The 17,223-nt window shown below is 43.2% G+C and overlaps 1 protein-coding gene across 3 annotated transcripts in view; it reads right to left on the bottom strand.

Moving 5' to 3' along the window:
* Positions 1–857: 857 nt before the first annotated feature.
* fgfr1a (fibroblast growth factor receptor 1a) overlaps positions 858–17,223 on the bottom strand; it is a 32,328-nt gene continuing 15,962 nt past the window's right edge. The window contains exons 5-18 of one of the 3 annotated variants that reach the window (XM_028577133.1): positions 16,186–16,358; positions 13,606–13,729; positions 12,492–12,682; positions 12,028–12,178; positions 8,506–8,696; positions 7,587–7,732; positions 7,081–7,202; positions 5,669–5,779; positions 4,253–4,443; positions 4,006–4,128; positions 3,854–3,924; positions 3,610–3,747; positions 1,428–1,533; positions 858–1,319 (exon numbers count right to left, since the gene is read on the bottom strand). In XM_028577133.1, coding sequence (XP_028432934.1) covers positions 1,143–1,319; positions 1,428–1,533; positions 3,610–3,747; positions 3,854–3,924; positions 4,006–4,128; positions 4,253–4,443; positions 5,669–5,779; positions 7,081–7,202; positions 7,587–7,732; positions 8,506–8,696; positions 12,028–12,178; positions 12,492–12,682; positions 13,606–13,729; positions 16,186–16,358 — 2,015 coding nt within the window. In that variant the 3' untranslated portion in view covers positions 858–1,142. Of the gene's footprint in view, positions 1,320–1,427; positions 1,534–3,609; positions 3,748–3,853; positions 3,925–4,005; positions 4,129–4,252; positions 4,444–5,668; positions 5,780–7,080; positions 7,203–7,586; positions 7,733–8,499; positions 8,697–11,107; positions 11,253–12,027; positions 12,179–12,491; positions 12,683–13,605; positions 13,730–16,185; positions 16,359–17,223 lie in introns of all 3 variants that reach the window. The other 2 variants (XM_028577131.1, XM_028577132.1) reach the window with 2 other exon arrangements.

The raw sequence follows: 17,223 nt of genomic DNA, 5'->3' as shown, positions 1-17,223 counted from the left end.
AAGTGCATGATGTTGACTGAAGCAAATTACTCTGGATGTTAACAAGCATGGCATACAACCAGGACTGTTTAGCATGGTCCACACACACACACACACACACACACACACACACACACACACACACACACACACACACACACACACACACACACACACACACACACACACACACACACACACACACACACACACACACACACACACACACACACACACACACACACACACACACACACACACACACACACACACACACACACACACACACACACACACACACACACACACACACACACACACACACACACACACACACACACACACACACACACACACACACACACACACACACACACACACACACACACAAAAAATAGAAAACCCAATATATATTTTCCATTGATGATTATGTAGTAAATTTAGGGGAATCAAAGCTGTGATACAGCAAAAACTGGCCATGTAATCCTCAACAATTTAAAAGATATTCTCATGTAACAACTGCCCCTACAGACTATATTAAAAAAAAAATGGATCAAACAAAAGCATCCTTGTAAAAAACGAAAATAAATCAATTATGGTAATAAAAATAAGAGTACAATGTAAATATATATTCATATTTATAATTTTCTAACTGTATTTACAAGATCGTGAATGATGCAGAGGACCACGGGGTGCTGCGTGTCCCTCGGTAGTACAGTATTTTCTCTGGATTTGGTCTGAAAAGCAGAACATTGTCCTTCACTACTGAGGAAACAACCATGGAGGGGAAAAAAACAAACTAAATCTGACATTATCAGTCAGTCCTTTTGATTCTCCTGACCAGTGGAATGTCCAAAATGGAGAGAAGAGTGGGAGTGTTTTTTTTTTTGTCTCTTTTTTTCCTGACACTGTGACAAACTGCCACTCCTGTTAATACAAAGTGCCCCATAAACATCGTCACCACCAAGAATCGGAAAAACGGCTGCACTCCTCAGTCCATGAGTTCCGACAGGTTCTACGGGGGTGTCTCTCCAAGCGCCTTTCTCACAGAGCACCAGTGGGGTTTCTTTTAGCTTAATCTCTGGGAATGTGGGGATAGAGTCCAACCCCATGAGGCAGGGAGTGGAGGAAATATCGAGGTTTGTCTGAATGGAGATGAGGAATCAGCGTTTCTTAATGGCTGCCCCGTTGGAGTGGGGAGGGAACTTTGGCAGGCAGGGCTCCTCGGCTCCGGCATCGTGAGAGAACACCGAGTCCTCGCCTGAGGAGCAGGTGGAGCTGCGGGTGTCCGGGTAGCTGGGGGAATATTGGTCCAGGGGCACTGACAGCTCCAAATATTCCTGTAGGCAACAAAAGGGAGAAAGAATAAAAAAAAATGAATCAATATTTTTACTTCCAAAACCGACATTTCTGCTTCTTCCTTGTATGATGAGGAGAGGAGGACTGACCTGGTTGGCTGTCATGGCCAGGCAGCGATCCAGGTCCTCTACCAGCTGTTTGAATGTGGGTCTATGAGAGGGCACAGCGTGCCAGCAGTCCCTCATCATCATATACCTGCAGAGATCAAGAGATTCAAAATTGAGCAGTCAAGACTAACTTGCCTTCCTACGTTCCATTCCTATGTTAAAAAGGGGCTGTACAGTAGGGTTGGGTATGGTTTGGATTTTTTACGATTCCGATGCTGAACCGGTACTTTTAAAATGATTCCGATTCCTAAACCGATTCTTGAAAAACTGAAAAATGACGTCAAAGAGTTTTTTTTTTGTTTGTTTTTTAATTATTTAAATTCAACAATATATATGTTTAAATTAAATATATAATAAGTATAGTATTTTACATCTGTTTTGGTGAGCCCAGAGGGAAAATATGGTATTTTAAGAATAACCTACATTTACAGTAGGTAGCCAACAGTAGACTACAGAGAAAGTGTGATATTTTTACGTTTTCTTTTATTGTCCATGCTATTCATGTGGATTTGTTATTTTATCATCCTGTTTGTGATATGTGTGTATGTTGTGTGTGATGTCTTTAAGCTACTGGGACCTTGAATGACTAACTAAGAACTGAAAGGAGGAAAATTTGCGTTCTAATCCAGTCCAATTCCTACTGGTTGCATAGGAACCGGGTTTCGGTACCCAACCCTACTGTACAGGCGGCTGACATTTTTTCACGCCCACATGCACCAACATGCACGCGCAGCAGGACCGGCTATCAAAACAAAGAAACTCCACTATATGTTTACATAGCAAATATTTGTTTGCTGCCATATTAATGTTCAGAATGTCAGATTGTACAGAACCTTTAAAGAGGGGTGACATTCTTGTGAGGAGTGGTTAGAAACTTGCCATCCAGCTTAAGCTAGATGGTGATAGTCTTAAAACAATGCTGAACAATATGTTCCATTTGGAGCTCACTCAACCTGTGAGCACTTTATTTTACTGCCCGTCACACAAACAAACAATGGCAAGGATCATTATTACGTTGCTAAGCACCTAGACTTTTTTCCGATATACTACAACATGGGTAATGTAAATATTAATGCCAAGTGTTTGGGCCAAGCATGAGACGCAGAGTGTTTCAAGAGCCTCGCAGATTGTCTGTCACTTTCAAAAGAATATTGGCTTACTCTTGGCGATGACAAAAGATTGTTTCGATCACAACACACACCCCCCCCCTATAGTTATACTACTGATGTAGGCAACGTCTAATTCAGAGTGAGTCTGGTTGTGACCAGGCAAGCACAATTATTATATAGAGTATTTTGCAAATCTGGAACCACCACTTGGTAGAAAATCATCCTCATAACTTTGACTTGATGACTCCCGGATGATTCCAACAAACAACGCAGCTGTGTCAGGGTTGTTTTAGTCATTTAGTGACCATAGGTCCTATGTGCAGTGTAGGGTTGCACGATATTGACAAAATGTGATATTGCGATATCGATTATGAATATTGCAGTATTGATATTAATTTCAATATTTTTTAAATGTATGTCAAATTGCAAAAGTTATGGGAAAACGCATCAAAATAGATTCATAACAAATACAACACAATGTGTATTTCAACTGATGGTCATATTGGACTGGTAAAACATGAATAAATAAATAAATAAATAAATAAATAAATAAATAAATAAATAAAGACCATGTCTACAGAACAGGACATGTTTTACTGGTTGGACAGTATAAAATATATCAATCAAGAGAACAGGACAACTTTTCTTTTGATTCTCAGATTTGCTCCATTTTGTGGTCTATTTCTTCACTTACACGGTCACTCTCTCAAAATATGTGCAAGTGACACGGTAACTGGCCAATGAAAGGATTATCATTATAGCGTTTCAAGCAGGCTCTAAAATTGAACACAACTAAGCCACACAGCCAATGGACGGGACGCAGCGCTCCACAAAATAAACAAAATGTGCACACTTTCGATATAATATTGCGCAACGTGATATCGCCATAACGATATGGAGTCGATAGCCATACCATTTAATATTCCCCCTAATAGTTTGACCTTACCAAATAAGGAACCCTAACCCTGGAAAAGAGATATTGAAAGTTAACGTGGTAACAAGAGACTAAGGAACATGCAACGCGTTTGATTTGAAGTGTGTAGTAGTTTCCTTACAGCTCTTCAGTGCACGTTGAGGGTTTGTCCATACGGTGACCTTCCTTCAGCAGCTTGAACAGCTCTTCCACTGGGACTCCTGGGTACGGAGAGCCCCCCAGGGTGAAGATCTCCCACAGCAGCACCCCGAATGACCAGCTGCAGACAGAAACAGACAGAAGCTTCTACATTTTCTGCACCACTAAAGGTTTTCCTCACATTCCATCATGGCTGAACTGGAAAAGCAACGACACGCGATACTCACACATCACTTTGGTGGGTGTATATCCGGTCAAACAGAGCCTCCGGAGCCATCCACTTGACTGGTAAACGGCCCTGGGGGAAAGATAGGCGTGTTACAGCTGTCTACAGCGTTAAGGTGTTTCCATGTGTTCAACGAATGATAAGAATACTCACATTGGTGGTCTTCTTGTAGTAATCAATGTGGTGGATATCTCTTGCAAGGCCGAAGTCGGCGATTTTCATCACGTTGTCCTCCGTTACCAAAACATTGCGAGCGGCAAGATCTCTGTGGATGCACTGCACAAAGAACAGACATTAAATAGACCCAATCAAGTGTTTTAACAGAGAGGTGTTGCTCAACCCAAATCTGTACATTTAATATGGAAGGGTGAGAATGGTTGGTTGTACACTTTGTTGTTACCTTTTTGGAGGACAAATACTCCATGCCTCTGGCCACTTGGTAAGCGCAGGACACCAGGTCTTTGATGGACATGTTCTCCACAGGAACTTGGTCTGGGTTGTAGCAGTACTCCATGCCCGGTGGGCGCCGAGCTCGCAGGAACTCCCGCAAGTTGCCCTTAGATGCATACTCTACAATCACATACAGAGGACCTAGAAACAATGGGAAGAAATACAAGAATGAATAAATCATAAAATTAAATGATCACCGTTAAAGGGGGCCATGCCATTTTATTTTATAGAAAAGTGATGATGGCAGCAGTAGGGAATTTTTTTTTTTTTTTTTTTTTAAAAGCACCAAAATAATCTTCATGACCAATGACTTAAAAGGTATAGTGGAGGATTTTCTTTTTCCTGGTGGATCATCAAGACTATTGGTCCTCCTGGTTGTCAATCATTCTGGTTATATGTTTACGTAAGGCCGTTGTACGTGCACGTCCCTAGCTTTCAGGTGTATATGTGTTGTGAGCTTGAGCTACGGTTTCAGCCATTCATTGAAGCATTGAAGCTTTTGGGAGAATATTTCACTCGCTGGCGTGCGCTAAAAGCACAGGTTGGGCTTCCCACTGATGCCTCATTCGTGAAGTTTCTACTCCACAGGTAAAGTTTGGCATGCTATTTGGAGAAATCCATTTAAAATCACTGCTATTAAAAGTTGATGTAAGCTATGACTCGCGATGCTAGGCCTGGCACAAGTCATGCACCGCGCACACACGGTTAACATCTCAATTTGTGAAAAAGTGCAAATCTTCTTTTGGAAAGTAGGCTTGTATGAGCCTTGCCGACAGCAACTTGTAAACAGTGCACTCTCGTGCACACGTTTAATAGGCGTTCCCTCTCGGGAGCAGGCAGAGTGTTGCGCATGTGCATTTTTTCAAAAAGTACAGAGGGCGGTTCTTTTCTAAAATTCGGGAAAATCCTCCACAATACCTTTAAAACTGAAATCTCTTCCTGAGGGTAGTAACTAAAAAGGTCCCCGGATAATAGACCGATGTTAAAAATACTTTGAGATCAGTAGATAAATGCAAATTAGTTGGTAGCCGTTGGTAAATAGACTGGAGCGGACAAAGAGCTTTGTGTTTTAGTATGGAAGCAACAGAGCGGTGAGCACTGCAGGGTGATTAGAGGTTAGTTTCTTTTAGTTTTTTCGTCAGGGATGATTGGAGGGAAATGGCAGCAGCTGTGGTCGATTCAAACTGCGAGCTCGGAAGCTGGTGTCAGAATGGTTTACTCATGCCGTTCTACACATCTCTTAAGGGGTGTGTGTGTGTGTGTGTGTGTGTGTGTGTGTGTGTGTGTGTGTGTGTGTGTGTGTGTGTGTGTTGGCCTGAGCAGGCCAGGGCAGGTCAGAGTCAGACCCCTGACTGTCTGGTCCTACCATCCTGTGTACAGGCTCCCAGCAGATTAATGATGTTCTTGTGCTTCCCAATGATCTTCATCATCTCCATCTCTGAAATCAGGTCTGACAGGTCTTTCTCTGTGGCGTCAGCTGGAGGGGAAGGAAAAAATTAATCACATTAGGGCAATTAGTGGACGTTCTGTTGGTGAAAACCCCCCCCCCAAAAAAAAAAAAAAAAAGCCTCACAATAATCACCCTGCAAAGTATATACATCAACATCGCAGCTCTTGTGGAGTTGGGCTGGCGTTTGTCTTGGAGAATGCTCCCTGGGGAAAGGCACTTAAAAGTAGGAGACAATAAATGCTACTTTCCCTCCATCCTCACTCCTCCTTGCAGTTTAATGAACACTGTTTTATATGGGATGTCAAGGGTTCTCATAAATTTTCCTCCACTCTCCCATTTGCTCAGTGGCTGAGAGCCAATGTCTCTTAGTATCTGTTCACAGTTTTGTTGTTAGAAGTTTTCTCGTCCCTGCAGTCTGGACTTGAGGCTTCTATAAAAGGTTTATTACTAGACACTGAAAGGCTTTCCTATGTGCAAATTAGGGATGCACCGAATCCAGGATTCTGGTTCGGATTCGGCCGAATATTGGGCTTTTTGACGGGGTTCTGTTTCAGCCGAACCTTAGAATTTTTTTCCACCGAACCGTAAACTTGCACTGCGCGCTGGTCGACATAATGTAGGTGGACCGTTCAATGCAGTAGGCTGTGAGAAAGTGAAAATGGAACTCGCAAGCAGAAAAGGCGCCGCCCGGCAGCACCCCCTGCCAAAAGAAGGTGAGGCGACCCAAGCCGAGCCCGACCCCAAACAACACACAACACCACCGCTGCCAAAACACCTGCGCATGAAACATCCGAAAGAATACGAGCCGCGCATGAAGGCATCCACAGACAGCAGCCAAAACGCAGCAAGCCCAGGTACGGCAAAGGAAGGACAGTCGCAGCTAAAAACTGGTGTTAACCACACAGTGCCTCTCCCGGGCTGTCAGCTGTTCTCTCAGCAAATGAGCGTCCCTACAGTGGGAGCCGAGCGACCGAACGGCCGGCTGCTGCTCGTTAGCTAACATTAGCATTCTAATTTCACCCACCCAACATGCCTTCATCATACACTGGTTAGCGAAAACCAGCTTTTGGTTCAAAAAGCGAAAATTTGTCACAAAACTGTCACTCATCTGGCAATGTGCTTTCCTAGGATGTGAAAAGCGTGTGAATTCAACATGAAGTTGTTACATTTAACTATTTTAGAGGCTGTGGACGTTGTTTACTTCATTAATGTGTTCACTGTGTTAATGAACTGAGGATGGGAGTAGGATTCGGTATTCGGTTTAGGCAGAATCTAAAAAGAATCAAGTCTAGTAAATACCCACATGACCGAGAACTTTTAAAACTTACATTTCAGCATTTTGACTGCAACCTTGGTCACACGGTTGGGCTTCTCTTTGTCGAGACCCAGGGCCTCTCCCATCACCACCTGACCGAAGCAGCCTTCACCCAGCGGCTTCCCAAGAACAAGTCTGTGGGTGGGGGAAGAGACAGACATGTCATTTTCAGTCAGTGGTGTTCACCTCCAAAGCTGTATTGTGTGAGTGTGAAGTTTGGCCTTTCATTTTTAAGCTTTAAATTGATTTCAAACTTCAATTTAAGACACTTTGCTTTTGAGCTTAAGTTCAATTGTTACACAGACTGCTGCCCTGTACAACCGCATTGTTCTGGTGGAGTTTAAGGTGCACCTCAACGTCAGCTTTTTAAAGAAGAGTGGGAAAAACTCACTTTCCTTGTGCAGTTGGTTCTTTTAACAGCAGACTGACTATTTCAAACCAGTAACTTTCCTTTCAGGTCACTTGTCTCGCCTAAAAGCTGTAGTTGCCCTGTCTGAAGGTTCGGTCAAGGCAACGTACCTATCCCGGAGAAGCTCCCAGCGGGGATCCTGGGGCAGCTCATACTCTGACACCCCTGACAGCATTGGAGATCCGCTGGAAGACAAGCGGGAGGGACGCACCAGCATCACTCCAGAGTGGATGGAGGAGCTAGAGTCCACAGACACCTGAGGGAAAGAAGACGGACATTACTCCCCTCATAGTGGAACAGACACCAGTAGCAAGTGAGCCTAGAGAAAATGAAAATTACAGAGAAGTTGATAAAATTCCACATAAGACCACGTAAAAAAAACATCTAAACCACTCAGGTGTGCCATACCAATGGAGAAGAAATCCTCCTTGAATACTCGTACTTACCTGCTGTATAAGACCTCAAGGAGCTACAATGAACCTGAAAGCTCTTTGAATGCATGCTTTTAGTTTTCTGTTAGCATAAACATAAACTCTATAAATGTACAGATGAGCCAAAGAGCTCAAATACACTGTGTAGCTTTGAACTAGAGCTGGGCGATATGGAGAAAATCCAATATACAATATTTTTGACCAAATACATGAAAGTAGATATCGTGGGGATATTGTAGGGTTGACTGTTGGTGCGTTCACAAAATATTAAACAAAATGAGAGTTAAATAATCATCAATAATGTGGATACAGTGACTAAGCGGGTAAAAGCAAATAATTCAACAGCTAGAAAGTCTGGTAAGTTCAGAAAATGACATCACTTTACTGTGATGCAGCCTTTAAAACCAAACACTTGCGTCATATCACAATATCCAAAATTGAAGGAGATATCTAGCCTCATATATCGATGTCGATATATCGATATATTGCCCAGCCCTACTTTGAACTTACAAAATAACTGAACAAATGGCATGTGGAGAGAGACCGAAGAGATGAAAAAGGTATAAATATTCCAAACCCCCTATCTACTTTCTGTTACCTGTCTGCGCAGAGGGATGCTTTTGGCCAGCTTGTGGACGGCCAGCTGACTGTTGAAGTCACTCTTCTTCGAGGAGGTGCGAATCTTGACAATAATTGCGATGGCAATCATTACAGCGATGAAAAAGAAGCCCACGCAGTAGATGCCCACCTCCAGGTAGGTGTGGTTGGCTGGAGGATAGTGCGGGACAGCTAAATGGGGGGGAGGAAAGCAGGGTGAAAGGGGGCAGGGAGGGGTGGGGTCAGCTGTCATCCATGAAACCAAAACTACCACAGACACCCAATCACACCATACATACCCAATCTCACACACACACATACCCAATCTCTCTCTCACACACACACACACACACACACACACACACACACACACACACACACACACACACACACACACACAGTTAAAACACACACTCTAAAAACCAGAGCCTTTGACACAGAAAGGACAGAAACTTGCATTGTACCATAATTATCACTTCTTTGAATTACAGGACTTAACACTACATAATTTACTAATATGGTAAATGTCATTGAATCACTGAGAAATAGTTAGGACAAACCCAAGTGACCCAGATTCTGTGTTACACAAGCTTACACAGTTTGATTCAGATAATCCAATTTTTTCACACAAACACACATTCAAATATTTTGTTAATGGACTAAGAAATAGATATAAAAAAAAACAGTGTAACTGTGTGCAAAGGGCCTGATTTTTATACAGAGTGTCAACACTTCACACACACACCTTTGAACAAATCATTTCTACTTCAATCAAATAACCTAATTCACATTTCATGTCTACTTGCAGGTCTAATAGCAGCATACCACAAAGCAGGAGCTCAATACGGTATTGTTTAACTGCTTGGCTCGATCAAAAGAATATCCAATTCTGACTATTTGTAAAGCAATTTTAAACAAGTTGTGTGTTGGTGCTAGTAATACAAAGTGTTTTTTTTTGTTGTTTTTTTTAAAACATTTATGATAAATGTTAACACTTAGAAACAAACTGTCCGATTCAGATCTTGTTTTTTTCCTCCCATTCAGTGAAAACACCAACGTTTATTCATACCAATTCTAGGGGTGTAATTGATTCCATATTTCAGTGACAAAGATAGTTTGGTGCATACCTTGGCTTGGGATGTGGCTTTGTGCGCAGGAGGTAGATCTCACAAATCAGTTATGAATGAATGAAGAATTTCTTGTACATACTATAATAATGTAATTTTAATACTTTGACTCAGGAAAAGCGTGTTCGTTCCTCGGGAATGTTTTAATCCAAACCACCATCTTTTTACTGAATTTAACGAGTCATTTTGGTGCCTAAACGTAACAGTCGTCGTAGCTGTATCCCATCTAGCCTCAACCTCTGGGGTAAACACGAGCTAACTGTTAGCTAATCTCATAGTCTATGGCCTTAAATCCTCTTGGGGTCACTGATGGTGCAGTTAAATGTATTATGGAAATGTATACAATGTCTTTTAAAACCATACAACTGCTCATTACTGTCTGGTGTATTGCTAAAAAAACACTTCTGAATGAATGGATATATTTTTTGACACATTCTGAACAACTAATCTTCACTAAAATATTTTTTTTTCCAAGGCACAATTATTGATGTAACAGCTTTAATGGTTAAGGAGCAGATGTAAATTCTGAAAAGATGATTCTAGTTGCCCATATGCTTTGATAAATAACTAAAAAATGCCAGGTTTTGCATTTCAATTTTAGATTTGCAGTCATAAGAATTCTCCAATTAGATATGGCATTGTGTTGCCGTCTTTTAGTGGGAGATTATCACGTACAAGTAATTTGTGCTTCATGTTGAACAATGCATCCCAAACCAAGGGTGCCATACCGACTGAAGTGTACCGTTACACCCCTAACCAACACCAGCAACACAAGTGAGCGGCACTTGTGTGAAGATGCTGACTGACAAGCAGCTTGATAATTGGAGAAATGCACATTCCAAACCTCCGGAATGAGACACATCCACAACAGCGAGCCAATTATCAAAGCCAGCCGCTGTGCTCACAGCAGGAAATGACATCGGAAGTACATGTCATTTGTAGCGCTTGTCAAAGAAAATCAGCTTTACACCAAATCAAATGCAAACACCAGTTAAAGAGCAGAATGGTAGAGACCGTTCAAAGTGAAATCTGATCAGAGCTGCCAAACAACCCCTCTATAAATTTAAAGTTGTACCTGGCTGAGACCATTAAGAATACTTACTATACTATATACTACTTCTTTTTTTTTTTTTTTTTACATTACTACCGGCCTGTTTCTATATGTTGCATTTTTATGTCATGGTAGACCAGCTAGCAGACAGCTATTAGGTTGTTTGGGCTTTTCCGATTTCATTTAAGAAACAGCAGAGCATGGCTCATACTCTCCCATCTAGAGAATTAAGATGGAGCAGGAGCCATGCTGAGGACAGAGAGGGTTTTAGTACTTGTAACTCGCCCTGGCTTCCTCGCACATTTTGTCAACAGAAATGGAGTCTGACAAGACTCTCTTTCTGGCAAATGTGAAGGTGGACAGCCAGGCTGGAGTTGGAAAAGGGAAACAATGGAAATATAGGAGAGAGACAGAACCACTGATACCTTCAAAAACGGTCAACCATGCAGAGTGATGAGAGAACCCGATAGAATTGCCCGCCAAGCAGGTGTACTCCCCAGCGTCATCAAAAGACACATTTCTCAGTTGGAGGACTTCCATTTCCTTGTCCGTGGTGTTAAGGCCAGCGGTCTAGAAAATAACAGAGGAAGCAGACCCAACAAGAGGCCCAAGAGGGGAAAGGGAACCATGAGTAAAGGATGCTGAAAGAGAAAGGGGATGGAGGAGCGTTCTCCTCCTCGATCCAACACCATCTGCCAGAAAAGTACCACCGAGAGCCCCCTGCAGAGGACTCCAGTATCTGTTAGTGGAGGAGCTGGTTAGGTTGACTCTGCGCTGCTGAACCCCACATTGGGCCACCCCATCACCACATCAAATACCTCAGTCTCATCTCTACATGCAAGAGATGGGCAACATGGAAAACTCCACAGCAGAACAGGGCACACTCAAACTCACACTCACACTTCTGCAGATTAAGTGAGCATTAGACAAACAGGAGGTCTGCGAAACATAGGTAAGTAGAGGACAGCTGGGAAAAAACAAAAAGGGGAGAGAGAGAACCCATGAGCCGTGCACGGAGGACTTTGAAGCGCAAGGGAGCGAGAGTAATAGAAGAAGATGGAGAGAGGCCCTTATTAGGAGGGCACAGCACAAGCATGGGGCAGAAGTGAGAACGGGTCCGACATAAACCTGAGACTAAACACTTTCAACTGTTCTGCTGGGAATTTTCCATAGCGTCATTTACAGTCAGGAGCACTGAGGCAAGAGAGAGGGAGGGAGAGAAACGGAGGGAGGGAGGGAGGAGAGAAACAGCTGAGGTTGTCTCGAGTTTTACGGCCCTAGTTTTCCCAGGTGGTCCTAGAAGCACCTCCGCTGTGTCGCCCCTGTACTGCTGCGTGGTGGTTACCTGTGGGCTCATATCTGGTGACAGTCAGCCAGGCCGACTGATTGGCCTCTCCTATATAATTGGACACTTTACATATATACTCTCCGCTCTCCTCCTCAGTCACATTGTAGAGGGTCAGCACCTGAGCGTCCGAGCTATTGACCCCAGAATGCTGGAAATAAAAACACGTCATGTGCAGCACAAAAAAAAAAAAAAAAAAGAGAAGTATCAAGACACAAAATCCAATTAGAGTAGTTGCAGTGTCTAATTGTTTGGGTGATGGTCAGCGTTACAAAAGCAAGATAAAAATCATTTATTGCATAGGATCCACTTTGGACCCAGACAGAAAGTACTAGGCATCTAAGAAAAGAGCTGACATAGCAGTAGAGGACCATATCTAATCAAAATTGTCCCATTTTAGTTTTAGCATTACAAATAACTTCAACTGGCTTGTTGCTGCAGGATTGATATGAGAAAGCTCCTACCTTGAGGACACGGACATACGGTAAACCATCTGGACCAACTCGGCTCCCGTTGAGCTCAATGTGCTTCAGCCACTGGATATGAGGCTGAGGGTCGCTGAACACCTTGCACTCAAACTCCACGTCGCTGCCCACCACTGCGGTGCGATTCGCCGGCAGGCCAGCCTGCAGGATTGGCCTGTGAGGGGAGCGCTCTGCAACACAACCAAAACGTACACGGATGTTAGTTTAGAAGATGTTAGGCAAGCAGTGAAGCAACGACGTAATATAAAGAGACAAACGTGCAATAATTCAAAAGTACACACAGCTGACTGAACCTAAGCCAAGTAAAACCACCGTTGCGTCAAGGCCTTTGTTACTGGAAATGGCCGGGGGCAGATGGCAAACAAGGTCCCCTGTAAAATAGTATCTGATACTGTGTAAATTACAGACTATCATTTCTCGTATGGAGAATTAAAGCGGCCATTTCCCCAGCTATGTGCTGCTTGTGTAAGAGTTGGCCACAGCAGCAAGTTAAGTATCTGATCTGGAGCCGTTTCTGTGAAATGAAATGTTCTTGCGGCTCCATTTTAATGACTGATAACTCTCCAAAGTAAACCTACAAGTCAAGAATCTGGCAGAATGTCAAATGTCCAGGCTTTTCAACAAGACATTCTTGGGCAATCAGCAAACGCTTGTGACCAAACTCTCCCCTCACTGAAGCGATAGCACTGCTCGTCAGGGTCTGGACCTCTACTGAGGTCAGGCAGAGCCCAGGGGACAACAGCGACGGAGGAAGTGGGACCGTGATTTATAGAACCAGTGGTGTAAGAGCGAGCCCCAGGGCAGGTCCTAGAGGAGTAATCACTTCTCTACTCGACATGGATCCATCACTCAAGCCACAAGTAAGCAGACTTTATTTATCAAATGGCTGACAAAAAACAAAAAAAAATGTCCCTGTGCTTTTGTGACGATTGCATTTGATTGGTTAATCTGGTATGAGAAATTTGTGAAAAAAAAAAAAAAAAAAAAAAAAGACTAGAGCCTCATGAATAGTCAACCGGTGATAAAACCATGATCCAAAAATAAATAAATCATGGTTTAACATACAGACAACATGACTACAGTCAACACTTACCGACTACGTCGAGCTGGTAGGTGTGATTGATGCTGCCGTACTGATTTTCTACCACACAGGTATAGTTTCCCTTGTCAGAGGGTACTACAGATTCCATGATGATTGTCCACACATGGTCACGGACCTAAAGGTTTAGGGGGGGGGAAAGCCATGGTTACAGTGGCGGGCGTATAGAACAGCAATTTATCACCAAAAACAAAAACCATACAACCCAGATCAAACTCCAGGCATACAGTTTAAGGTATGAGACAGAGCAGGTGAAAACATATCTGTGTGCACAGATTCATGATGCGTTAGTTCTTTACGGACACACAAAATCTATCACCGCAGGTTATTTTAGTTACGATAGAAACGGTAAGAATAAGCGCTTAATAGCTCTCAAGAATCGCACCATTGGTTCTTGAATTAAGAGCTAAAATGTTTTCCTTCAAATCTAATTCACATAAATGAGGCCAGTAGTGAGGCAATAATGGCAACAGAGACGGAGCTAGACTGCAATTCTGCGTTTGACAGCAAAAACTTGAACGAACGAGAATTTTTCTCCTTCTGCTTTCTCCGATTATGACTTGTCGTAAATCCAATTTTGTTCATTTCAAGGCAACGGCTAACAAGGTCAATGATGTGTGATGTGATGATAACACCCACTCCCTCTTCCTGTGACAGCACCCAATGTCACAAACAGCGGATCTTTCTCCTCCCTAACAAAGCCCTGAGGAAAATGGGTAAATGGTTACATGTTTCATATACATCTGCCCCAACCTGTCTTATTAGCGCCAACTGATGTCTGGCTCTTTTTTTTTTTTTTCTTTTTTTTTTCTTCAAGACATGTTATAGTTTTTCTTCCATAAATCTGCCAAGACCGGCAGTGTGTGATTAACCAACGAACCTCTAAGGCAACGGCAACATCAAACATGCATATACACAGACTGAGAGCCGTACGGTTTCCCTCATTTAGCTAAAAACATGATGGGGGAGTCCAGCTGCCTGCTGCCAGATGTGTTGTGCTTGGCTTCATATACATGTGGTCTACATTATTCCCGCCCTCCTGCACGTCTCCGTGCAGACGATATGAACAATAGAAGCCCGGCCATAAAAGCAGGAGTGTGGGAGGGATGAGAGACGTCCACAGCCGCTGATGCGGACCTTTGCGCCTTGACTGAAAAAACGGCAGCCAGATGGTTAAGTGTGCTGCCTGGCTGGCTGGGTGGGGACGAAGGGAACAGGCAGCTGAGAGGAAACTCTTAAATGTGTCCCAGCTGGGGAGGGAGATGGGCTGGGGAAGCACGAGACAAGGCTGGACTAGCGTACACCTTGATGGGAAGAGCAGATGCAGAAAGGGAGGGAAGAGGGTTGTTTCTAAGTGTCTGTGAACATGCACAAACATCCCACACCTGTGAGCCAACTGCTACTGAATGCAGCCATTCACGGGGAAGTCAATGTACATACATAATAAAGCACAATCTTTACAGCCTCCTAATACATTCAAGATTATTTGTATTGTCTAAAAAACACTTCAGGAAGTGCAGTGTAGAACGAAAAACCATAAAAACAGAACAGAAAAAAAAAGAAAAAAGAAAAAGACTACTAGCACTATGTAAATGTAGTTATGATACAATGTATAGGCTAAACAATATACATACTGTAGGTTGTTGTAATTTTTTCTTCTTCCTGGTTTCCCTTGTCACAGTCTGGAATTTATTTTCTTTCCTTTAAAATATTTTACATAGTTTTGTTCATTTGCAAATGTGTACAGCTGTCTTTTTTTTATGTAAGGTGGGTGCATTTTATCATGTTATTGTATATTTCTACTTTTATTTTATATGCACAAATAATTAAAAATTATAATACAACTGGCTTCCTTATGCCCAGCAGGAAACGATAGATTTGGCGTTCGTGGCATTAAAGTCAGCCCAAATCTCACAAACATGATAAATTATGTTCAACTCTAAGAGGTCATGATGCCGTTTACAGTAAATTCGGTATAAAACCGATCTGGTCCACAGCCCTCACCCGCCACACCTCTGCTAAGTAAATCCAGAGACAGAAGGAAACCGTCTAATCAACGATTATAACCTCGCAGCTTATCAGCAGTTAGCGTCACATTTGAATACAGCTCAAATATTATATATTATAATAAAATGATATTATAATGTTATCGCAGCACACATTGTATATATCACAGACAGAGCAAGTATCATGGTAGAGGTACTGCTGCATGGATGTAATTACAGAAAAGACGATGCACTGATAGCCAGAATGAGGACAGCCAATTTTATCCTTCTCCCAAACAGATGGCTAGGATTGCCCAACTGAAGGTGTTGTTATGGCACAACTTTCCTTGGGGCTTCTTGCATTGTTTCTCAGGTCAAACGTGAAACTTGCCTCTGCTTTTCACTTGCAGGAAGTGTTTCTTACTCCAGGGGAGGGGGTGGAGATCTAATGTGGCAATGAGATCACTTAACACAGCTCTGCTCCTAGCAAATGAGCTTGGAGTGATTCAATAAGAAATGCTAAGGAGGGTTTAGTGTCGCAAAGAAGAAACGGTTAGTTTTTAGAAAAAGTTAGGTTTTATTTACTAACCTTGAAGCCTCCAATGCGATGGTCTCTCTTGAACTCCTTGCCATTCTTGTACCATTTCAGAGTGGGAGGTGGGTTGCCGCTGGCCTGGCATCGAAACTTCACCGTCTTACTGGCCGGGACAGCATGAAGCTTTTTCTCCATTTTCTCTGGATGAGCCCATTGTGGGGCCATTGCTAAAGAATAAGACAAGAAAAAGCAGTTGAGTAAGAAATAAAATTATGTTTTCTAAAACTGAAAGACACAAAACTTAAAAAGGTGAAAACTAATTTCAGCTCAAGCTCTTTTTTTTTTTTTTTTTTTTTTTTTTTATAAATAGGACATTACATAAGTACCCCTCTGAGAATCACCACCTTATCTTGGTGGAGGGGTACGTGGGACCCTGGGAGATATGCTGTTGAGGGCAATAGTTCCTGGTAGGGTCTCCCAAGGCAAATTGGTCCCAGGGGAGGTGCCAGACAAAGAGCTATTCACAGACCCCCCACATGAATCGGCCAAGAAGGATCAGCAGCACTTTGCCCCGCACAGGAAAACCGGGGCCCTCTCCTGGAGCCAGACCTGGGAGTGGAGGTCTGGTGCCCGGTCCTGGCACAGCTCAAAAGAACTACATGGAGCCAACTTCCTGTGGGCCCACCACCCGAAAGGATAGACATTGGGGTCAGTGAATTGTCAGCTGGGTGGCAGGCAAAAGCAGTGACCTAGGCGTGCTGAGCCCTGGCATCACAGACTCGTTCTAGGGACTTGGAACGTCACCTCTTTGGCAGGGTAGGAGCTACAGCTAGTGCAGGAGGATGGAGTAGTACCTGCTGAGCGCCGCTGGGACGAGTTTTTCTCACGCCTTGCGGTCAAATCATCAGCCACCCTTGGACACTTGGGTAGTGACCAAAAGAATGAGATGGCAGATATAAGTGGCTGAAACGGGTTTCCTTCATAGGTGGGCTGGGCTCACCCTGAGAGATAGGGTAAGGAGCAATGAGTGATGTCTGGACTACCTTGCTTAGCCTGCTGTCACCGTGACCTGGCCTTGGTTAAGCAGCAGAA

The sequence above is a fragment of the Perca flavescens genome, chromosome 5, assembly GCF_004354835.1.
Source record: "Perca flavescens isolate YP-PL-M2 chromosome 5, PFLA_1.0, whole genome shotgun sequence".
Classification (NCBI taxonomy): Eukaryota; Metazoa; Chordata; class Actinopteri; order Perciformes; family Percidae; genus Perca; species Perca flavescens.
This window is presented reverse-complemented; position numbering and strand designations above follow the sequence as displayed.